Raw genomic sequence first — 24,866 nt, forward strand, 5'->3', positions numbered from 1 at the left:
TTGAGGGTGTTGGGCAATGAGGAAGAAATCAGGGCGAAATATGGATCCTAAAAAGACTACTCGTCCCATTGCCTCTATTCCTTCAGCTGCATCGATGCAGAAAAACAAACACTACAGGTAGAAGCAAATCTCCGGAGGGCATCCATCACATTGCTTCAAAAATGGCCTGCAGGTGGAGATCAGTGCAGCTGAAGGAGACAGCCACGCCACTACATCTGCAACCTCAAAAGCTTAAAACCTCCTACGGTTAAACAAAGTGTGTGAGGGGCACAGTAAAAGTCTGTGGGAATCAGTTTGGGATCAGATCTCAGGGTAAAGTAGATGGTGTTGTTTGTGTGCAAAAATACTTGTCAGACTACTGCTGGAACATGAACCCTTTTTTTTTTTTGTACACTTTCAGTTTGCTTCGATAATTTTGCAATATAGCTTCCTCTTTAATCCTACTTATTTTTCATCTGCTGCTTGTGTTTCACTTTAGTTTTAATATATATCTATATTTTCTTTTCTGGCTTCTCTCTCTTTTCTTACTTTACAAAATGAGAGACAGAATGATGAACAGCTGACAATATATATAATTATTTTCCTCTTCTTATTATCATCAGGTTTCCCTTAAAACCTGGAGCTTTTCTTTGTTCGTTGTAAACAAACAGGTTTTTATCAGCCACTGGCGTTTGTTTCCTCCTCGTCTTCTTTTTTCTCCTCCTTCAAGTGCACTCCTTTCCTCCCTCTCTCCACCTTCTCATTGCAGGAGGGCCCTGATTTGTTTGGAGGTGCTATCATCGTTTAGATGCCGTGTCGTATACCTGAAGAAGGTGAGAGAGATGTTGAAATCAGAATGCTCTTAGAAGTCCATGTCTTGGCATAGCTCTTTCTCTTTCTCGCTGAAACACACACACACACACACACACATACAGACATTCATACACACCTCAGTGCGTTCAGAAGTCCCTCCACACTGTTGGACGGTTGCTCTTTCAGCACCTTGATGCAGCCCTTCATCTGCCCGGCACAAAGACAACACAGGGTGTTAGAGAAAGGTCAGCAGCCTCAGAATCACCTCATATGTTGCTGCTGCTGCTACAGCAGCCAAGCACTGACTCAAAACATACGTACCTTTATAAAAGTGTGTAAAGTTCAACATGTATCATACATGAGCAAACATGTCTCTATAAGGTTAGACCCCGTGGTTCCATTATGGCTTCTTACTCGTCTTCACAGGTGACATGAGTTGTGAAGAGTTAAAGCGAAGCGGGATTTTTGCTCTTCAGGCTGTTTAACTTAAAGGATTTTTAGCTTGATGGTGTTTTAAGCCCCCAACGTCTCCTTCCAGGCAGCGCTGCGACCGCTGACTTCAAGGCACCTAACCCTAACCATAACCACAAACATGGCCTAATCCTAGTTTAATCCTAGACGTTGGGGGCTTAAAACACCGATAAACGGATTTTTACAGCTTAAAAAAGGAAAATGTATTCAGGATTTCATGAGAAAAAGCACAAAGAGAAAACAGAAACACTCTTTCTCTTTCTTGAATCATCTTCCCCCGTCAGATTTGCCTTGGGGGATTTCACCCCACTGGGTAAGACCACTGGATCAATATCAATGCTGAAAGTGACTGTGCTGTTTTTAGATTTATTCTCATTGCCAGCTTTTTATGCTGATTTGTAATAGGTGTTTTGTTATCTGAGCAAAACAACATTGAAGCGTTGAATTAAAAATGTATGTATTCACTCAACCCCCCCCCCCCCCCCCCCCCATCATTATTGTATTGTCAGAAAGAAGTGCATATTTGTGTGTACTCTACCTCCCAAGCACTTGCAACACTCTAAACACTTGATTTCAAAAGGAACAGAAGCATACCATTTTCTAGCCAATTTGGGCTAGAAAATGTTGTACTGTAATGTCTAATGTCTGTAAATAGACATTCCAAAGGGAGTGTTTAACAGTGTTAAATCTGTTTTAAACACTAATGATTTGTGTGTACTCACGTCGATTTTGGAGGTCTTGGCAAAAGCCCCGACAGGGTGAACGTGGTCGTAGAGAATGATGACTCCCACCATCACCCTCATGCAGAACAGCATGGTGTCTGTGTTGGTGAACCGACAGCGGTACTCCCTGGGACAGAGACGGTCATGGAGGAGAGGAGTTTAACAAAAAAAACAAAAAAAAAACATTAAATTAGACCAGAGAACAGGACATGACATATAGAGTCAGGGTCAGAATATTGGTGCTGTTATTTAATCAAAGATTAAACATTTTAAATGTAGCATGAAGGACTTTATAAATGGTTTACTCTATGAATTAGCTTGATTCATTCTATTGAATAAATGGTTCAAAAACTGTGCTCGCTTTGAAAGGGCTTGTTAATTAAAAATCTATGCTTCTGACCTTTGGAGAGAAGGACGAGCAAGGAAGGAGGTGAATGGATAGAAGGGAAGGGAAAGTGTGGAAAGTACTCACGGTGTCTCCAGCATCACACGGCACACACAGGCCATGGTGCTCAGACAGTCTGTGGTGTCCTCTATAGGCAAGGTCTTATTCTGAAAGACGGAAGAAAGTGAGAAATCAGAGCAGGAAAAAAAAGGCCTCTTTGCCTAGAAATAACATCCAGAATGTTAGGAAATGAAACACTGAGATTGTTCATCCCTTCCTTTCACTAGCAAATGCCCTGACACTGTCCTCTGTAGTTTATGTACTGACTGAACACAATGTTCTACCACAAGGTGGAGACAAAGTACATGAGAAGAGTATAAGGAAGGCAAGGCAATCATTTTACATAGTTATATGGTGATTTGGTTGTAATTTATTATCTTCATCAGTTATTTAGGAGTCACCCATGCATAACAAAACGAGACCAAGAAAAAACATCGTGGACATTGCTACTTGTACATTAGTAAATGATCCGAATACTTTCTCCACCACTGACTTCAGGTTGCCAAGCCATCCTCTGAGGGAGAACTAACTTGCTAACGCTCCCGTGATTCTTTTTTTTGATGCCTTCTAAATCCATTTCATGAGACTTTTGCTCAATGCTTTCAATGACAACAATCCTAACCACATGAGGGTTAAATCTGGACTCGAGCTCAGTTGTGAAAGTGCCCACTCTTTGTGTTAACCAAAGTCTCGATACAGTAGACTTCTATATGGATTTGTCCTCGGAATAATTGGAAATCTACCTCTGAAACAAACTTGGTGGTGGCGTTACTCAGAGTCTTCAGCATTGGTGTTGCTTCAGCATAGAACAGGGACATCCGATTGGCCATCTCGTTGTTGACTTCGTTCTCCGCTTCCAGCTGTGTGCCAATACAAAACGGATATAAAGCGTTAATAATCAATCGCACTCAGTCCAACAATTGTGTCATCCAGTCGATAAAATGACAGTGGCTCTAATTTTTATAACTCGAATGGGAAATGGCATATTGCTCGTACATCTCTTTGTGCTGTTAGGAGGAAAGGAACAGCTTCACTTCAGTCGTTAATGATTAAAGAAGCCATGCAACATAAACAGCCAGAGATAGATTGTTCCTCCAGGGCCTCACCTGCTGGTTGTTCAGCCTGTTCCTACTTATAGTCCTCCTGTAGTAGCTGAAGTCATTCTGTATGGCTGGATTTGTCATCTGCATAGTCAGAGAAGCGGTGATTTATGATATTGATTTTCCAGTACAGTAAAGGTCAGTCTCTGATGGCTGTAATTAGAGCAAAAATTATGCTTTTCACCTTTAGTTCATCAAAGCTGAGTGTAAAATGAAGGATCTCAGCGAACTGTTTGGCCAGGGCCTGCTCTCTCTCCAGGTGCTGCATGGGAGCGTAGGGCGGGCTCGTCAGCGCCTCCAGCAGGCTGCGCAAGGCATTCTCTGCAAACACACTTTAGATGTCAGAAATGTATCTGCACAAACTGGAATCTGCATGTCGTGCTACTAATGTACAGACTGCTGTGATTGTCTCTAATTTAACTCTGGATCGGATTTAAAAACAAAATGCAGCAGCGGCAGGAATTAAACTGGTTCAAACTGATGAAATCAATTCACTCAAGTTCTGTCACCTCCTTGCTGGATATCAGTGGATACTCGTTGGGCTTTTAGAAATGGACCCAGCACAGTGGGATCTGGCCTCAGGCAGTATAACAGACCTTTGGTTCCCCTGTGAGAAGAGGGTTCAGGTCCTTAAAACAGGGCCCTTATAGCTGGGATTTAACATTCCAATCACTGAAGCCTTGGAACAACATAATGTTAAACTCTAAATGTGGAGTTTTAAGCATGGCTGATTAATCGGTCCACCACTTTGGTCCAGACTGAAATATCTCAACCACTACAAGTTCATGGATAGACATGGAATTTGGTATAGATGACACAATGACTTTGGTGATCTCTTAAAGAGTACTACACAGATTTAGCGTTGCACTCCTATAATTGTTGAATTCACGATGGACAGTTTAAAAAAAAAAAAAAGGATGCCGTGGAACCAGAGAGTTCATCTTTTTTTTTATTCCATGCATTCTTCTTCCTCGTCTAAACCTGGTGCCTACATTACCCGCAATGACCGTCTACAGTTCAGTCGACAGTAGCAGCTAATGTAGCCTCAGGCACCTCTATAACCACACGCATTAACAATACATTTCACTCTACAAGACAAACTAAATGAACACATAGTAAATGTGGAACTCCATGGTAATTGTGCTGCTGCCGATCATACAGCCTAAGCATTCCTTGTGGACACTGTATCAGTGACCATATGTATCCCCTTGTGTCCCATATGCTTTTGAACCTAAGCCTTTTCACTGCTATGCTGCCTCTAACAAATCAGACACTGGACCTCAGAGGCTCTGTGTACTAGTCATTCCTCAGAAGCTAAGTCCCCTGAGGCCACATCCCTTCCTGTGCATTAAAAATGCATAAGGGCCTTCTATAAATACAGCAATGAAGTGTTTCATCTAAAGGGCCTGGGCAGAAACTCCACTCCCCCTCCTGCTGTTAGCACAGAGCGCACGGTCCCTATCCTGAGCACGGACTCCTGAGGGTATAAACTGACAGATTGGACAGAGAGACACTGCAGCTGTTTGTGTACTGTATATGGGACCTCTTACACTCTTGTCTCCTTTGGTCAAATAAATACCTAAAAAGAAAGCTGGTGCCTAGGGGCATAAACAGGAAAGATCTTCTAGTTTGTACTCTCCAAGTCACTTAGATTTGATCCCTTTCTCTCCACAAGGAGAGCAGGAAGGCAATGCCAACACGATATCTGTTGTCTCTGTTATCTCATAGATACATTAGCGCCGATACATTATCATTAATTATTAGTCAGCCCTCCTTCTATGGTAAGCTAAGAACACGATGTCCATGAGATTGAAGTATTATTGGAAGGTAGAGCAGAGGCGGCAGCCCAATTCTATTCCTCTACTCATACTTCTCTCTCTCTCTCTTTCTCTCTACTCTCTCTGTTTCTCTTTGTGCTGGAGGACCATGTAGCACTGTTTCCGTAGCAACGGCTGCCTGGCTGCTAGGTCAGGATGCTGCAGAGATGGCTGGGAGTACATCATAGTGTGTGTGTTAGTGTTAAGGAATGCTGCCGGACTGAAATTGCATGTAAAATCATGATGGTGGTGCAAGCCAATATGTAGTGGAGCTGTGAAGCAGCACTCACAGTACAAGATGAGCTTCTTCCCGTTGGTTGTAATGAAAAGAGTCTCCCTGTCATGGTCACAATGTATTGCAGTAACAGTCTGTCACATAGAATACATGTCACATGTCTCACATCCTGTAACTGTCACATAGCTTTCAAAAAGACAAAGCGACAGCTAGTCTTACCAGTGTCAGCAATCCTGGGCACTTTTATGCACTACAAACGCAAAATAACACTCCGAAACATTCCACACAGATTTTTGTCACAAAATGTGCAAACCAGAGACTACATTAAGACTCAACAGCTTTACCAGACCTCCCTTCCTCTGATTTTATACCCATACAAGACTTTCACCCACTATGGTGATTCCCTTTGATAGCCATAGTCAAGGCCTTGCTTCTTTGACTGACTGGCTGACAGTAAATGCACTTTCTAAATTTAGATTTAGGTTACAGCCACTGGCAGCTATAATTTCAGCTCTTGTTAGACATCCATTATGGCCACCAGAGAGTGTGTTACATCACCTGAAATTACTCTGATTGTACAGTACATAATAGCCATGCTCACCCAGTCGGAGGGAAAACTCGTAGAAGCGCTTCAGTTTGGCTACCAGGGGGCAGACTGCATTCCAGGCCTTCTCCTGCAGAGCGAGGTCGCCTGGGTTCTGGATGGCCTGTGGGCAACAAACACAGGCAGAAGCACAGATGTTACTCTTTAAAATGACTCACCATCTCTTCTATCCTCTCTTCCTCAAAATCATATTTCACTTCACAGTAAAACATGTTCACTTTCAACTTTAATAGTACTTCCATGTTATAGTGATTTCAGTTAGGCAAAAATTGAGGTATCAAAGACTCTGTATCACATGTAATTTACAAGCAAAACCTAATTTCATTTTATTGACATTAACAAAATACATATCACAGTATTGTTTGGTTATTGTAATAAATGTTTTGAAATAGTTAACCAAATTATTCAAAGGGCATATACTGTACTGTACAGTGGCCTACAACAAAGTAAAATAAAAGCGCTGATGTCCACAAAAGACAGCCCATTAGTGGGAGCAGATTGGCTGGACACTGAGTGTTGCTGGTGAGTGTTGTGCTTTAGTCAACATACCGTTAAGTTAGCCACCTAGCTAACATTAATGTCTTTGTCATAGAAACAAAACCCACAGGCAGCGCTTCAAAGTGCTGGGATCCCCAGCACCTTGCCAGCGCTTTTCTGCCAGAGAAAAACGACACAGGCCCTTATTCTAACTTTTTCTTATTGCCAACAAATTATAATTTGAAATAATTTCCAACTTTCTATCATTTCTGTGGCACCAAACCCAATTCCTGTCTATTGAAGATATAAATTAAAAAAGGGTCTCAGATATATAGTTTCACTGTTGAAAAAAGGCTCACTTACAGTTTTGGCAAATGCTACTCCAACAGGAGTAAATAGAGCATTTGTTGGGGACTATTTTCAGCCATGGATTATTACACATTCGCTAGTGGCAGGAGAGTGTATTCACTCACTGCAGTGCCCATGTTAATCCTAATGAAGGAACATGTCACCTAGTGCAATGGTGTGACTCATTAATACATTTTTAACAGTTCTTTGAACAATAATGGAGGTCGATGGCACAGAGGATTAAGCCACTGTATTTTAGGCTTAGTGGGATCAATTCATTGTTGGTTTTGGCCTTGTCATGGGATTTGTTGACAATAAGAAAAATACAGAATTATGCCAAAATTATCCTTTAATGCTCCTGTGATAATCACATCCTTTAAAACAGATGGATTCACGTATGCTCTTGCCATATTCTGAACTGTTCTCTCTGGTGGGATTAAATAACCATAAAAAATCTCTATATGTCAGTAGTGGCCTCACAGCAGCTAAGGTTAGACACTGACTTCAGGAATCCTCAGCAGGTGCACATGTTAAAAACAATACACATATATATATATATATATATATATATATATATATATATATATATATATATATATATATATATATATATTGATTTCAGTACTATGCCAACAGCTGAGCAATCGGGAGCAAGGGTTTTACTGCAGAGGGAACTGGTTTGCAGTAATGTGTCGCTGAACCTGAGCACAGTAAAGCTGGTGTTCATCAAGACCAGAATACCAACTTTCTAACAGATGATATTGATACCTCTACCAGAGCATTGCCAAATAAAAAACACATAATGCATTAAATGTTTGTTTGAAAAATACCTTCACATATTTCTGTCTCTGCCTATATTTAGTTCATACTGCATGGAATGCTATAGGTCCAGGTTTTCACCCTGGCAGGCCATGTGAATCACATACTGGGTCCTGGCCCGACAGTTTAGCACTTATTGACTGCTCCATGCTCACTTCTCGTATCTCCTGGCCCGCGCCATTATAGGACTGCAGCTCGGCTAGGATCCCATGAGCCTCCTCCAGCACAGCGCTGACCTGGTTCCACACTGCTGTCTCTGCCTCCGTGGGCTGGGCATCTGGGAGGGGAGGGAGGAAAGTACAGAGGGAAGGAGGGAAACAGGAAGAGAGGGAGTGGGAAGTGAAAGTTAGATGGCAGGTATGTTTAAAAATATTAAGGGGAGGTAGCAGAAAAGAAGAAAAGAGAGATGGCGGGGAGGGTGGAGGGGGAAGAAAATTTGAAGATTTGAGGAGAGAAGGAGGTTAGTGATGAAGGAAGAGCGGAAATAGAAAAAGAGCTGAGATAACTAAGTACTCGCTAAACTTGACTGCAATTAGAGAAAAATGTCCCTACAAGTGGAAATTACTACATTTCATAGTGTTCGTGGACATTGCAGCCATCTATGTTCAGAATCTGGCCTGTAAATGAATGACCTAATTTACCCACCATAGAATTATAACAAGAGACCTGGAAGCCACGCTCTGTCACACAGTGAGGTTTGATTACAGTGTGTGGTCACCAACAAGGACCAGAAGATGACAAGTCAGTTTCACCTCAGGGAACTATTTGGATGAGAATGTAACAACTGATAGTTTAACATTTTGATGGTTTCCAGCCACAGTAAAAAGGCCTGGATAGCACCACTTGAACAATGTGTCTGACTCCTAAAACATCTCGACTGTTTATTCAATGGAGATTTATACAGGCCTGGATACCGGTAGGTGTAATTGTCCCATCAGATTAATGTTATGTGTCTTATCCATCTTATTCTCACTCTCTCTATGTCTATAGATGGCTAGAGATATTTTTTTTGCCCTTGAGGTTTAATTGTGAGAAATGTTAAAACAAACAAGCAGCAGGGAGGACAACCTCTGGGCATGCTCACTCTTTCTCTTTCTCTGTTTTACTCATACACACCGAGCAGCGTGCATACTGTAAACTCAGTGTTTTTGCCGCCGGGCACCTCCCAGTCACAGTTCTGCTTTGGTTGCCCGTGTGGTGGGCTGCATGCATACAGGAGGGATTAAGTGTTAGAGAAACACAATTTAGGATGTGTCCTCTTGAGTCATCATTGTGTTTTTTTTCTTCTAACTATGTGTCTCAGTGTGTGACTCAGGTATAAAGTGAGAGTGGGAAGCTCTCTACATGCGGTAGCACCACTGATTATTTTTGCACCCTTAGGCATTGCCTCCCTGCAGAGAAATAGTAATCATGGAATATTTGCTACGTGCACACCGGCTGCCGTAATAAGCACAGCAAGCACTGCTATTTTAGTGATGTGCTCCTGTATTTCTCTGGTAAACAACATATCTTGTTTACTAGGTACAGTAATAATTAAATAAACAGCATATGCTCACAGCATGAAAGGAATAGTTCACTTTCTTGCAAAATCTGATGAGAAAATCTATACCACTCATATCTGTACATTAAATTTGAGCTTAGCGTAGCATAAGGACTGGAAGCAGGGGGAAACAGCTAGCCTGGCTCTGTCCAAAAAAATATTTTTGTCACTTGTGGTGCCTGAAAGGTTTAAATGGGGCTTATGTACTGGACTATTACTTAAAGGGAGCAGTGCCTGCTTTTTTTTTTTACACTGGTTTGTGTACAGATTAAAAAAATTAGATATAACGTGTATAGTGAGCTTTAGAGATGCTGATAGGCTTTGTTGCATTTGAGCAGAGCCAGGCTAGCTGTTTTCCCCTGTTTCCAGTCTTTATGCTAAGGTAAGCTACCCAACTCCTGTCTGTAGCTTCAAAAGTAAAAAGAAGAGAAAATTCAATAAATCCAAGCATCATGTTATCAATATAAGATGGAAACTGAATCAGAAATTATCCACATTTTTGTCATCGGATTTGCTCCTAATCCTTCAAAGGATTTTAACGTGGTATAATAATTAGCATTCAGCCATAAATCGTTTAATGATAGCTCAGTATAGAGTTTAAACCAAACTTTGAGCTGTGTGACAGAGGTGGCTGTGTCTCTGGGTTAAGAAGGAGAGCTCACATATGGCACAGGGTGGCTGGGGAGGGGGGAAGTGTCTAAAGCTGCCATGCTGGGGTCTGACTCATTCCACTTGCTTTTGACGTAAAGTGAATAACATAATAAATGAAGGGGAAATTCAGCCTTTTTGACAGCTGATGTCTCTTGCCAGCAGTGGGCTCTCCCACTCCCACTCTAACATACAGTCAGTAAAGGAAGAGGAGGAGGAAGCCAGCTGTTACAGAGGGGAAAGTGGTTGAGGAGGGGCAGAACACATTGGGGTGCACTGAAAAACATCTCCATCTTGACAATTCATTTAGTCTCATACTCTTAAAATCTTCAGTAGGAATTATTTTTGACAAAGATGACTTGATTGTATTACTTGTATTACTTGTAGTATGTAGTAAAACATATTGTATTTAGTTTGGAGTGTTAGCCATGATAGCAGTGTGTGTTTAGTGTTAGTTAGCGAATATGCTAACATTAAAATGACTAATAACTGTTAAACGAAGATGGTAAATACAGTATATCTGCTTAGCTTTGTTATTGTGAGCGTGCTAACATGCTGTTAGCATTTAGCTCAACAACAGCCTCATAAAGCTGCTAGCATGGACTTATGTTAACCATTCTGGCAAAATGTTTTATTTGTTACAACTGCAGAAGATTTTAACACTGAGTACTGAAATTAAAGGACTTGTTGAGATGGACATTTCCACACTACAAGGTTTAAAATTCACTGACTGGGAAAATGAGAAAAGGGTGGATAGAGGTGGTTTTATTTACCAACCTCTTTCTTGATCTTTCTCTTTTTCTTTCAGTTTCACTTTATCAGTCTCACTCTCTGATACACACATTTTTTTAGTGCAACACACACACACACACACACACACACACACACACACACACACACACACACACACACACACACACACACACACACACACACACAGATAAGTCAGACATACGATAAGTCACACAATAAGGCATCAGGAGATGAGGAGGTAGAGGAATGACTATAGACTTTTTCTTATGAACTATAATCATCCCTGAGCAACAGAACAGAAACCCACACAGGACTGGCATTCACTGTTTATTTCTCTCAGTTTTTTGTATCTAGGAGCCGAGATCAAAGCATTTTTGCCATTTTGCTACACCGTCACCATGCCATTGTGCATTTGTCTGCATCTAATAAGATGTTGCGCGTGTGAATAAGAAAGAATGCAAATGCCTTTCAAATGCCAGTCCCTGGAGCAGAACTCAAAAGCTAAACAAGAGGGTGAGCTGGAGAAGGGCTGAGGAGGGAGAAAGGGATAAATAAGGATGTAAAGATGACACAATGGTCAGCTAAGATCAATGGAATGAGGAAAAAAAAGCAAAGGCAACAAAGAGAAAGGGATAACTCAAAAAAATAAGAAGCGGATGGTCTCACGTTCAAAGTCAAGGAAAACTATTGGGCCATGCTCAAGTTCGGCGCAAGCCAGCACTTTCAGGAGGTTTCCCATGAGCCCCCTGGAACAGAGAGAGGGGAGAAGTCTGTGGGTGATGAGGGGACGGGTGTCGGGGTTGTGCGCGTGTACGTGTGTGTTTATGTGTGTGTGAGTTGTATGTGTGTGTGAGAGAGGTGAAGGTGTCGGGGTTGGGGCTGGATGAGAGGGGGTTGTTGGAATGGTATGGTGGAAGTATGTCCTGGGTGACGCATGGCAACATGGACACAGAGCTTCTTTAATCCCACTCTTGGTATTATTTAATTATGCTTTAAATAGAAAAAAGTCGATCGATTTGGTGATGATGGCAATCCTTAAGCTTAAAGGTCAAATGTTACAGAGAATGTGTGTGAATGGGACAGTCGGCTTAAAAAAACTTTAGATTTGCAGAATACCTTGTGAAAAAATTATAAATATAAGAATTCATTCCTCAATTTATCGGACAAATCTTAAAATATATGGGATTATATGTTTGTTTCAATGGGAATTTAGCAAATTATCCCAAGAATCAAACAAAATAGAAAAATAATAATTAAGAGTGAATGAAAATACCGTAAAATACCGTAATTGAAAAAAAAAAAAAAAAGAAGAAGCGATAAATACTAATGTATTTCATTTTCTGTCAAAAACCATAAATTATATGGGATTATATTTGTTTCAATATGGACTGAGCAAAAAAAAAAAGAATCAAATATAGAAAAAACTAATTGAGAGAGAATAACAATAATTTAAAACCAAACAAATGACCTCAAAAGTAAAACCTAAATACACAAGAGCACAACTTGAACAGGGAAAGTGTGAAAGAGTTGAGTTTCTGTGACATAAAAGTGGATACAATTCAAATTAAATGGAGCACTCTTGTATAGTTTTATTGCAGGTTTTACTTTTGAGGTCATTTATTGGTTTCAAATTACTTATATTCATCCTCTATGTTTTCTAATCTTGGGAGATTTTGTTGAATGATATTGATAGGAGGAGTCAAAGCCGGATATACTGTATAAAAGTCAGAATATATATGAATCTGTTTTTTTTTTTTTATTTGAGGACAGTGTTGTTTAAGAGGTAACAGAATAAATGAACTCTTCTCTGAAAAATCTAATACTAATGCCTGTTTGCCGCACTGTAATTACCTTCGCATTATTTTATTTATACCTGCGTACCATATAGTTATACCATCATTGGATAGAACCGTTTTCAGCATCTGAAAGCACTAAGAGTGGGACTAGAGAGCATCTGATAATGACAAACCACACCCACAACAACACTCCATCACACCATCAACAACGCCGCAGCTCACATCCAGATATACCTCCCGTGACCCCACCCAGCATCCTCCCACTGAACACCTCTGCTGCACACATGTGCACTCACATTTTCAAGCACACAGACACGTGCACACACCCCGGCGCTCACTTACTTTCAAAGTCCAGGAAAAAATGTGGACAGTTCTCTAAATCCTTGCCAAGGACCTTAATGAGGTTCCCCATGGCTGGCGACCTGGACGGGAGGAAACAACACAATGCATACAGTATGCAGAACCTGGCAACCGCATGAAAATACACAACATGCACATGGAGAACACAGCAGGTTGTGAATGTTTAATTTTTTTTTTTTTTTAACCCATCTGCACTTTTCTAATTATCCCTCCAATCTTTTGTTATCCATCATTCTGTCTAAGCAATATACGTCCAGAGACAAGTCAGATATTCCACTCATAAATGACACTGATCACAGTTTGCATCCCACACAGTATTTGCTGTATTCGATTAGAGGGGGTCCGAGATCCAGTAGCATACCGTTTAGCTCACTCAACGGTAGTCATGAGAGCTGAGCAGTGGTTTTAATCAATTTACATTACTATAGTAACCTAATAAAAGCCTGCTATGTACGGCCTACTTTCTCCTAATGCTCTTCAAGTACAGCAGTTTATGGATACTTTATGACAAGCTCTTTATACTTCATATCCAAAGGCCAGATGCCAGAGTTTTATGAAATCAATGATGCAAGCTTTATTAGATTATACGGTAGGTCAGACAAGCAGGATATATAGGAATGCACGCGTATATGTTCATATTTAGCACCAGACAAAACAACATATGTCAGGTGTTTTAGAATTTAAGACCATGGCAGTGGTCCCTGGTTTCAACCTCTTCAATCCCAGACATTGTAAACTCACGGTGTGGAGCCAAATATTGTTCAAAAATAGGGGTGGGCCATAACACAAAATTAGGTTTTGATCCGATACCAAGTAATACCAAGGTCAGAGCCACCATTTAAAAGGAAATACACCTTATGTTCATGTAGAGGAGAGCTATCTGCCATTATTTATGAGGTGGATGCATCATTAATAGGATCTTTCGCAATACAATTTTATTACAACCAAATATTAATCATATCTACTTACTATTCTCTAATTACTTAATCACAAGCATGTTACAGACTTAGTAGTTTAGTATAAGTAGTATCTATATTTAAGGTAGTGGATCATCCATCCCTATTTCAACCCCACAGTTTAGTGGAGTGAAAATAGTGGAGTTCCACAGATACCAAATATTTTGGGCTGACTTTTGTACTTGTGTTCAAAATGATGCACATGACATCTAAACTACTTCAATTAGATTGAATGGTGCAGACTGAGAAATATGAAGGAATTTAATAAGGGATTTTATATTGTATACATCATACAGCTTCAATAAAGAGCTGGAACAAGCTGATAGAGAAATGTGATATTGTCAGAGAGTGTGGAATAACATGATTTTAAAAACCTTAAAGCTACTTAAAGAGGAAGATTAAGTAAAAATGGATGTTAAGAGATCAAAGAAGTAGAGGATTGAGAGGCCACCTGTGTCGCATAAAAAAACACAATAAATACAAAACCCAAGTGGAATCCAATATTCAAAAATGACTCTCAGCTGTGTAAGTATGAAAGCCTTCCTCCTTAATCCCCCCCCACCTCATGAAGGGCCTTCGGTAGCAGAAAGTAAGCGGCTGCCAAGTTTCACTTCCTCTGCCATACCCTCTGTGTTTATGTGCTATGTTAGCACACAACGGAGGCCTATCAGTTTCCCCCTGCATTAACATTAGCATGTTTATGAGATGCCACCGTCCCGCAAAGAAAATAAGCCCGGCCTTTTCACTGTTACTCAGCAAGAATGGTTGATGCAATGCAGCACTGAGGTACAGATAGAGATGGATGGAGTTACACTGTCCAGTCGCTGAGACAGCTTGCTGACATTCTCCAAAGTAGCACTTTCAGATGAGTACTACTGCATCTACTGTATTCTACCGAAGATGCTCTCTGATTAGTTAGTTGGATAAGTTCACTCCATCAACAAAATCAGTTGGGAGGCAGAGAAAGAGAGCTGTATGCTGAGTCACTGATGTAACCTGTGAGCATCCGTCCAGATGTGAATTGTAAAATTCACCCCATCACCTCCTGACTTTTACACCACCTGTTCCAAGATACACGCTGAACAGACACTATGAATATATGAATAACAGATTCACATCTTTAGCCTGACAAGGTGGTTGCAAAGGCGAAATCAAGTTGAGTTTCAAATTAGAGCCTCATATAAAGCAATGAAAGCTCTCTGACATGTGAGTAGGAGAGTGTGTGGTATGCTGTACGCACACATACACACACACACACACACACACACACACACACACACACACACACACACACACACACACACAGACCGAGTCTGGAGCAGCATGTGGTCCATTCTGAGAGCAGCGCTCGGCTGATGGTTGCCAGGATACTGTTGGCCTGGTAATATCATCTCCTCGCCTCAGCAGAAGATGTGTGTGAGTGTGTATGTGTGTGTGTGTGGGGGGGATAGCATCCAGCTCTGCTCACAAACTGGTCAGTCGCTTACAACAGTGATCTGATGCATCAATCTTTACTACTTAAACAGCAATCTGTTTTTGTAGTAATTGCAGAACACAAAAAAATCACCAGGCCTTAAAAAAACTGGAAATCAAGAAACTAACTGTCAGCTTCTCACACCTCTCTCTTCTTACCCTGTTTTTCTGCAAGTGATTGGCCTCTTCCTTTATCTTAAGCCCTCCGTTTCCTCTTCTTACTCCTGCCTTTGTCCTCCCTGCTTGGTGAAATCGTTGCTGTGAGTAAATCCCAGGTTAGCTCAGAGCGATAACTGCAGTTCCACGCTGGCACTGGTTGCCACTCTGCTCTTTAAAGAGACTGATGTAAACTTCTGCTCTTGCTCTTTCTCCCTCTGCCTCTGCGTATCTCTGTCCACTTCACACTTCTCTTTTTCAGCCATCTATTTAAAGGCCTCTATTTTTCTCTATTTGGTCTGTGTGCTAGATGCTACTCGTACTTGTTTAAAGAAGAGGATAGTCTGCTGGTTGTTGGTATAAAGTGCCTAAGATGTGTTCACTGCTATTTACATTTCTGTCTTTTTTCCTCTGGCTGTATTGTCTTTATGTGTGTCCGTATCTTTTCAACACATACGCAAACAGAGAAAACTCCTTCTCTCTTTTTCGTTTCTGACGTCAGAATGGGTTCCTCAAAAATATCCCCTCCAGCTCCTCTCTCTGCCTCACTTCTCTATTTCACCACTCAGTAGCACTCTCCCGGGTCTTCTGGCCTTGTCTTGTCACAGAACATCTCTGTCACGGTGCCATTCAGTCTCACTGGTGGCCCTTAGGTGCAAACAAATCTAAGTGGCAAAATGGAAATGGCAATCGCCATGATTTCTTCTTAAACTGGGGTACATTTCATAAAAGCCGTTGGATGTGTCACAGGCTCACAGTGTGGATATTAAGGCATGGCATTCTGTGAATTAGGAAGTGTGTTTGGTGGTCACTGGTTGCAGTTTCTCTTACACGCAAACACACACAATGTTTGCAGTCAGCCAGCGTGAAAGTGGAGCAAAGTGCTTTTCTTATGCAATTGCGCACACAGCTCTCATCTGTAGTCTGGCAAGAGAAACCAAAACGAGAGGCTCCTCGAGTCCTAATAAAGACGTGGCTCGGCTCCCACATGGTGACTGAAAAGCAAACCTGGTCCAGACTGGAAGCCAAGCAGGCAGAGTGAGGCCTCCCAGCTTCCTTTCAGCTCTTTCTGAAAGATTCCTCCTGTTACAGCCCAGGAGCTTCACCAGTGTGGATATTCTGAGCACAGAAAGAAGCAGCACCGCTCGTCTTTGCCAAGCCTAACCACTATTAACTCACCATTGATACCATCTGAACTCCCTTTCTCCATCTGTGTCCCTTTCTCTCTGCCTCCAAAACACAATGATCTCTCACACACTGGCTGGCTGGGTATTCACTGGCTTGTGAATCAAACCCTGCTGCAGCTGTACTGTATACCATGGATGCAGCAACTCTACTCTCCCAGCCCTCATCTTTCCTCTCTACCCATCATTGTTTCCTTATTCCTAAAGTGTCCATCCGTTTCTCCTCTGTCAGACTCTCCCGTATGGTGTTTCTCTGCCGTGTCCTTATTTTTCAGCTGTTGTTCATTATATATATATATATATATATATATATATATATATATATATAAAAAATGTATACTCCTCATTTTTCATTCCTACCTTCGCTTGTGCTTATCCCTCTGGAACACTTCACTGCATCAACCAGGGCTTGTCAGCTCCACACAGTGGTTACAGCATCAGCACCCACCACCTTACAAAGAGACGGACAGGTAGACAGAGAGAAAGAGAAATTAACATACAATTCAACATCATGTAGCGCAGTGTCGGGAAAAGCAGGAATATAGAAGTCTTAAGTTTGGTTTTAAGAAAGATTGAGTCAACAACGGCAAAGAAAAGCATGTGCCGTAAACGGCAAAATTACATAGGAGCAACAAAATAATACAGTTATTATGTAATTAGGCTGATGTGCTAGTTTACCTTCCGGTAGGGATACGATTTTACCTAGCTGGCTTTGCAGTGAAACTTTCACTTTCACCCAGATGTAACCTGCTAATGCATCTAAAAATGTTACTATGCTATAGTATAAACATCTATCAGATACAGAGAAACATTAGCATAGATTTGAAGTTGTGTCTGTGTCCACCCAATGAAACAGAATTTTAATTTTAACTCTTCTGCTTTGGTCTCCGCTAACTCCTGTGAAACATATATTGCTCTTTAGCCGCTAACCCTTTCTGCCATTTGGTGCTGGGCAGGTGGTGCAAAGTTGTTCTTTCAAGCTTTTTCTCTGAAAATAGCTGTCTGATGAGGGTGAAGAGTGGACAACACAGTACAAACCAAAGCAAAACCACCAAGTGTGGTTGTTTTGGTGACCAGGAAACTAAAACGAGCTAAGAGGCACAGCAGTGCTGAGAAGAACTGCAGAGTCGGGTGATAATTCTCTGTGGCTCTTTCTGTTAGCGGTATCAATTGATCTATTGTTATAGCGGCTTTAAGTGTCCCTTGATGGTCCCGATGGAAGTCATACCATTTAAACCACAACGTTTCAAAACAACAGTTGAACACTCATGGATCATGGTCAGAAACAAAAGATGTTAAGCTTCAATCCAAAATGATCAGCATGTCCCTTTCAAACGTTAAATCAGTCTAATCTGAGAACCTAGAAGGTGCTTCTTTGTTTCCCGTTTTTACATTTCGATAACAGATTAAGCTTGTTAAGATTATCTCAGTCATTGTGTGAATCTCACAACTCCAGCGTCGTCTTACCCGCTGACTGGTGTAACTATTAACACTACTGCTGCCGCCCTTGCGTCACCGAATCTTATCAAGAGAGAGTGCAGACAGGAGAGAGTCAGGGGCCTTTGAAGAATAGTTGCCAGGGAAACACAGCCTCTCATTCTCATGGCAACACACAGTTGGGTACTGTTCAGTGTTAGCAATCAGGTGGATTGGATGGCTGGGTGAATGGATAGACTATACTCTCCTTAATCTCCAGAGTGTGTGGGACACCAACGCATTGACTTTCCTACTTGTGGGGGTTGTAAACCAGACCGTCCACTCCTGGAATTACACGTCCTTTACCTTAAATAGTGACTTCCATTTTGACTGTGTGTTCCCTTAAAGTATTAAATTGCCTAATGCTTATTGATCTCTCCTCTCAGTGAAAGAGCAAAGGTCAAGTACTGCACCGGATGCTGAGGTCAAGAGAAGTGACGACTTGAACTAAGACACTGAGGTTGTGGCCAGAGTTAAAGTAAACTACATCTCACTTTGCTTCTTACCGTCTTCTCCCCTTGACCTTTAAAACTTACATGAATTGGTATTTAAATTGTGTCTGCATATGAATCTCATATATCAGCACTGAAAGTCCCTCAGAAATGTAAATTTCCCCATGTTTATCGAACCACAGAGAAGTAGTTGTTTTTTGTAAAATGTACCCTTAATGAAAAGCCAGCTCTATGCAGCTGTTATAGATATGAATGTTTTTTTTTTCAGATCAAATTGAGAGCAGACATATAATTTTACTCCAGCTTCAGGGCCCTGCCTACACAGTTTGACTACTATTTTTAGTTCTGGTAATTAGTTGAGTGCTTTTAGTTTGCCATTAGCGCTCCATGCCACCTGTTTGCTTTCTCAGCAGTGCTCAATCTGATCCATACACAAACTTCAACTTCCATCTGTGTTTATACAGCATGTGGGTTTGAGATGCAACTGCATACACTGTGATCAGACTTAGTTAATCTCAGTTACATTTAAACTGATATATTAAAATACAGTCTAATCAAAACACCAGAAAGGAAACACCAACATAAAGTGTCTCAGTAAGGGGCTGCCCATGTGGTTTAATGAACCACAACGTCCCTGGTTTTAATTCGGCCTGGGACCGCTGTTGCATCTCTCTCTCCCTTGTGTTTCCTCTCATCTCTACTGTCCATCTAGTCCGCCACAAGGCTCCAGAACAGATTCAGGGCTAGGCTTGAAGGTTTATTATGATTCTCTAAGTCTGCGAGACTGAACACAATTTCTTCCAAAAGATATCTCCTCATTTGGTGTTTTGATGATGGGAGATGACACATTGCTCCAAAGGCCATAGCATACGATTCATATCATCTTTAAACTCAATAACACATTCAGCGAACACTGCCCTGTACAGTAGCATAGGAATTTGTTGTTTCTACACAAATGTATTCTTTTTTCCCCCCTTTAATTTGTCACTAGTCTGTGTGAATGTAGTGTTGATACATATATTTTTGTTTGAAGTATTTAAAGTCAAAACTAATGAATCAGATCTCTGGAAGACTTTAATATTGGCGCTGCCACTTAGTAAGCCCCATCATGAATCAGTGTCCTTCTAATTAAATATTAGACTGCTCTGCAGTCTCCAGTGAGCAGACACTGAGAGAGAAGTCTGTCCATTCGTTGGGACAGTCTTTAAATGTAGTTGCTTTTTCAGCAACTTCAGAAACAGATGAAGACAGAGCCGGAGGGTCTCATTGTATGGAGACGTCTGACCATTTAATTGAGAGTCTGTGGTACTCTGTTCATGTTAGTTCTGCCCACTGAACATATCCTCCTTTAAAAGAAAAAAAACAGCACTTGTGATTCCTATTCTCACTCTCTACCTCTTTCACTCTTTCTCAACCTTTCGCCTGCTATCTCGACACACCCCTGCTCTCCGCCTCCGATTCACTCAAAGCCCCTCTTTTATACAGCCGTTCATTCACTCATCTTCTCACCGCACACCCTTTCGACCTCTTCCTCTGTTTGTGTGTCTTTTATATCCTCCCTCCATCTTTTTCTGCTTTGTTCTCAGCATATTCTCCCTAAAGAGACAAGTGCAGGAGGCTGTGGATAAATGACCAGCTCATATGTGTGTGTTTTGAAAGACAGGGGGGGAAGAGGAGGATGTAGAGTGAACCAAACGCCCACCTAAACTCAGTTCATGTTTGGAGAAAAGGTGAATTATATAATGGACTCTGTTATTATACATTGCAGTAAGTGCGGATGCCGGATTGGGTGATGATCATATATTGGAATTCAGTTTTGTGTGAGGAGACGAGATGAGAGAAAATGAGAGGAGAGGAGAGGATAATGGGAGGTGGCAGTGTCAAACCCAGATAGACCATCGCTAAAGATTGAACGCTGATGGAATGCTACAGCCAATTAGCCTCAGGCACACACACACACACACACACACACACACACACACACACACACACACACACACACACACACACACACACACATTCCTACAGTTACAGATACCTCCATCCCTCTCTGAGGTGAGGAGGGAAGGATAATAAAAGGGGAGAGTGGCTGAACGTGGGAGTGAAGGACGGAGCACCAGAGAGCAAAAGACAAATGGAAATGGAAGGTTACGATTCTTTAGCATCACCCCTCCCCCTTCTCTCTCTCTCTCACACACACACACACACACACACACACACACACACACACACACACACACACACTGGCTGAGTCTGAGTCCAGAGCAGCGCACGGTGCCTCATGAAAGGATGATTGCAAATGAGCATTGTGATTTTGTGCTGCGAGGCTGACAAAATAAAAGGGATGGATCGAGTGAGAGACAGAAAAATGTCAGAGAGAGAGTGTGTATGGCATGTTTCATTACGTTAACTTAAGTTGTACTTTAATCCATTTTCATTGTGTAACATGCTTCATCTTCTCGGTTGAACTAAAGAACTGGGGCAGCAACTGAGGGATTTCAAGGCTTATTTGCTCAGAGGTGGTTACAAACGGCGCTCTAATGTCTGTATTGTGTAGATATTATGAAGGTTTATATGCATAACGTGCATTTGCATCTGTTATGTACAGTATCCTGAAGTGTCTAACATGAGAGATTCTTTTTTCCACCAAAGAGATGAATATATATATATATATATCTCTTATATTTTATGTAGCCATAGTAATATGAGAATACCACAATTTGGCTGAGGGGCGTTTTGAACCTTAGGGAAGCAGAGTCTAAAAAATGACAGCTTTGAACTGCAGTTTCAAGAACAGTTTCCTCTCTGAGCTTTGGCTGTCTGAGGGTAATTGGATGTACAGTGAGCTCTTGTTATCTTTATTTGTGGTGTGGGATGCCAATTAGCTGCTATCAAAGGGAACGCTACACTATAGGCTTACACACACTTGCATGGGGGCTCGTGATGTGTGTATGTGCATACCTGTGTGTTACAACCACTGCTAGGACTATTGTTGCACCCTCCTTTCCTTGTCCTTCCCTGACCCCCTGCTATCTGTAAACAAAAAGAGCAGCGATATACGTCTGTACAGCCAGCCACTCTTTGTCCCTGATGGACCTTCTGACACACTGCTTTATAGGTCAGGGCAGCGTGTGTGTATGAAATTTCATTTTTATGTTAATTTCAATGGGATGAAAATAAAATGTAGTGGTAGGTGTGTGTGTGTGTGTGTGTGTGTGTGTGTGTGTGTGTTTGTGTGTGTGTGTGTGCTTGCGTGCGTGCATACGTGTGTGTGTATGTTTGTGTGTGTCTAAGTGAGAGAGAGAGAGAGAGAGAGAGAGAGAGAGAGAGAGAGAGTGTGTAAAACAGTGAGTGAGCGACAAGGACTACTATAAAACAGTACATAAAGGCAGTTTGAACTCAACTCTCATACCCTGGCGTCTCGCTGTCGTGTGATTCTCCTCTCTCCTTCAACTCTCCTTCACTCTTTCAGTCCATTCATTGTCTGTCTGTCTGTCTGTCTGTCTTTCTGTCTGACCTCTTCCCCGCTTACTTCTCTGCGAGCATGCACCACGTCAGCAATCCTTCTTGTCTTTAACACAATTATATATTTCTGTGTAGCGGTCAGAAATATAAATTCCCTCTCCTACTCTATACAGTTCCATTCTGTGTCTCTGTGTGTACTAACTCCATAGGCTACTAAGGCTTTTTTTGTTTGTAAAGATTTTTTTGTGGCTAGAAACATTATTTATTTTTATTTTTTATCACAATGGAAATAGAGAATAGTAAGAAAGCTCCAGAGGGATCTTGGAAAACAAAAAGAGTATCACACTTTTGGTTTCTCTTGCACAAAACAATAAAGTAGGAATTTTCAGCAATTCCAAAAGGTTTGGTGTTGTGCTCATTGACGGCTGTCAACTGATCCAACCAGAACTTTGTAGGTGGGACTAAGAATGGCGACACCATCTTTCTGCACCAGAGCCAGAAAAATGATGACAGAGAAATTGCCAGAAAAATGGCAACGTGCATGGACGAGGTTCGATGCAGCTGACTCATAAAAATAACAACCCTTAAATTGACATAGTTCTACATTGTGAATAACTTTAAGTTACAGTAACTGCTCCTGGTAACCAATATCACAGCTGACTGAAAATCCTGTCAGCGTTATGGAACCGTCACTGCAAAATAACAACCTCAACAGAGAGCAACTCACATGAACAAACTAAAGACTAAAAACTTTATTAATGTCAGTCTTAAAGTAAAGTAGAGTCAGTTTTGTATATTACGTAACAGCAAAAACAGTTAACATTTGTATGTACTGTTTACTATTACTAGTGTGGAATTGGGACACAGCATGTGCCATAGTACATGACCACAGTGAATGAATGAATGGTGTGACCTCTGACACTAGCGTGACCTAGAATCTATATACAGCTTGGTGCGTCGAAGTCGCCCACCCTCCACGTACCGGAAAGAGCAGACATGTCCTTGACAGAGGCGATGCTCCATCACACTGTGCTGCAGTGTGTCTCACATGGCAGCGGATGCAGCGTTACACTATTCCCATTCCCACTGGGAGGGGCAAAATAGCAGCAGCAGCTCTCAAATATAGGAACATTGGCTGTGATGTAATGTATGTGCTCACGCTGACGCAGAGAAATAAATAACTGATGGAACAGGATGAAAATGAACTAAAAAACGTTTTGGTGGATCCCTAGTGTGAGAGTTTGAGATCTTGGCTGTTTTTGTGGTTTATTTCTATCCAGTGATTTATTTTTGAGTTACATGCCTATTCGCTTCTTTGTTGTTTGATGTAAAAGATAATGATATTTATATAGTAGATGAATCCTCACTGGCCCAAGCTGAACTAATTAGTAAGCGGGTTTGTGTGTGTGTGTGTGTGTGTGTGTGTGTGTGTGTGTGTGTGTGTGTGTGTGTGTGTGTGTGTGTGTGTGTGTGTGTGTTTGTGTGCACATAAAGGGAAAAAAATAGAGAGAATCTATGTGTATCGTCTCACAGGCCTGATCAAACACTGAACACAAGCATGGTTGCCAGCCCCCCAGTGTGCCCACGGCAGATCTGGCATATACACATGTGGACAAACACACACACAAATACAGAAACAGATTGAAACATACAAAGACATACAGTGATGATACTGAAATGGAAATTGCCCGATCACTAAGCCCCAGCCTCCTTGGTTACTGTTGCTATGCTTGTCAAGCTTTCTGTTCTTGCACGACACATGCAGTTTACATTGATAACGATTTTTCATTTTGTATATATATCACTTGTAAATGAGATCGTGATCTCAGTGTGATTTCCTGATTAAATAAAGTATATATATATATATATATATATATATATATATATATATATATATATATATATATATATATTATTATATATAAGTAATATATTATCCTATTACTTGAAATATTTAGTAATTTTTCAAACAAGGCTTTTCATCATCCTCATCAGTTGATGATCCATGTATAAGACAGAAATAAGGGAGCAGCATTGTTTTTGCTGCAATGTGTTGGCCCTAGTCTTAGTATAGAGTACAGATTAGGGACTATTTTAAGATCCGACAGTAATTTTACATTGAAAGAACCCTGTTTGTTTGCTTATGTTACAGAAGATCTCTTGGGCAAGCAACACAGAGGTTATGGTGGTTATATTTATGCTTTATTGGCAGTATTTTCAAAAAATGTCTCACTTTTAAAGGTCCCATATTGTAAAAGGTGACAGGTGCTAAAACTGAGAAAATAATGTGTTTTCTGAACCTTAAAGCATGTAAACATGTTCTCGTAGAAACCCAAAATACAAGTATGCACCTAAAAATGAGCATAAAATGTCCCATTTCACTTTACAAATCAAAGATTTTCCCCCTCTCTGGTCATCATATCCCTGCCTCTGCTGAATTATTTTTTCCCCAGTTAAATTTAGGAAAAAGATCGTGGTTTGGATTAAAACATTCCCGAGGAAGGAACGAGCGTTTCCTGGGTGAAAGTATTTAGTTTTCACCGTGACGTGAACTCTGCTCTCTGACTTGAAAGCGCTGTGTTTTATGTTGACACCACGTTGTGCTATTTCATTTTGAGATTATTTTCCATTGAATATTAAAGTGCATATTTAAGTGTTTTGGCATGCCTGGCCGAGTGGCACTATATCCATGGTATTGAAAGGTGGATTTAATTCTTGCATGTTTTTGTTGTTGTTGTGCATGATCAAAAAACATCCTCCCCTCTGCTTTTTAACAA

The 24,866-nt window shown here is 41.1% G+C and overlaps 1 protein-coding gene across 4 annotated transcripts in view; it reads right to left on the minus strand.

The window, feature by feature from the left end:
- Positions 1-510: 510 nt before the first annotated feature.
- The window catches only part of fam49al (family with sequence similarity 49 member A, like), a 30,814-nt gene continuing 6,458 nt past the window's right edge, over positions 511-24,866 (minus strand). The window contains exons 2-12 of one of the 4 annotated variants that reach the window (XM_078267660.1): positions 17,057-17,147; positions 11,438-11,517; positions 7,986-8,107; positions 6,184-6,289; positions 3,715-3,851; positions 3,537-3,614; positions 3,174-3,290; positions 2,458-2,537; positions 1,986-2,112; positions 929-999; positions 511-803 (exon numbers count right to left, since the gene is read on the minus strand). In XM_078267660.1, the coding sequence (XP_078123786.1) occupies positions 740-803; positions 929-999; positions 1,986-2,112; positions 2,458-2,537; positions 3,174-3,290; positions 3,537-3,614; positions 3,715-3,851; positions 6,184-6,289; positions 7,986-8,107; positions 11,438-11,510 (975 nt within the window). In that variant the 5' untranslated portion in view covers positions 11,511-11,517; positions 17,057-17,147 and the 3' untranslated portion in view covers positions 511-739. Of the gene's footprint in view, positions 804-928; positions 1,000-1,985; positions 2,113-2,457; positions 2,538-3,173; positions 3,291-3,536; positions 3,615-3,714; positions 3,852-6,183; positions 6,290-7,985; positions 8,108-11,437; positions 11,518-12,909; positions 12,990-15,515; positions 15,949-17,056; positions 17,148-24,866 lie in introns of those variants that run through there. The other 3 variants (XM_078267662.1, XM_078267659.1, XM_078267661.1) reach the window with 3 other exon arrangements.

Source organism: Sander vitreus, chromosome 14, assembly GCF_031162955.1.
Source record: "Sander vitreus isolate 19-12246 chromosome 14, sanVit1, whole genome shotgun sequence".
Lineage (NCBI taxonomy): Eukaryota > Metazoa > Chordata > Actinopteri > Perciformes > Percidae > Sander > Sander vitreus.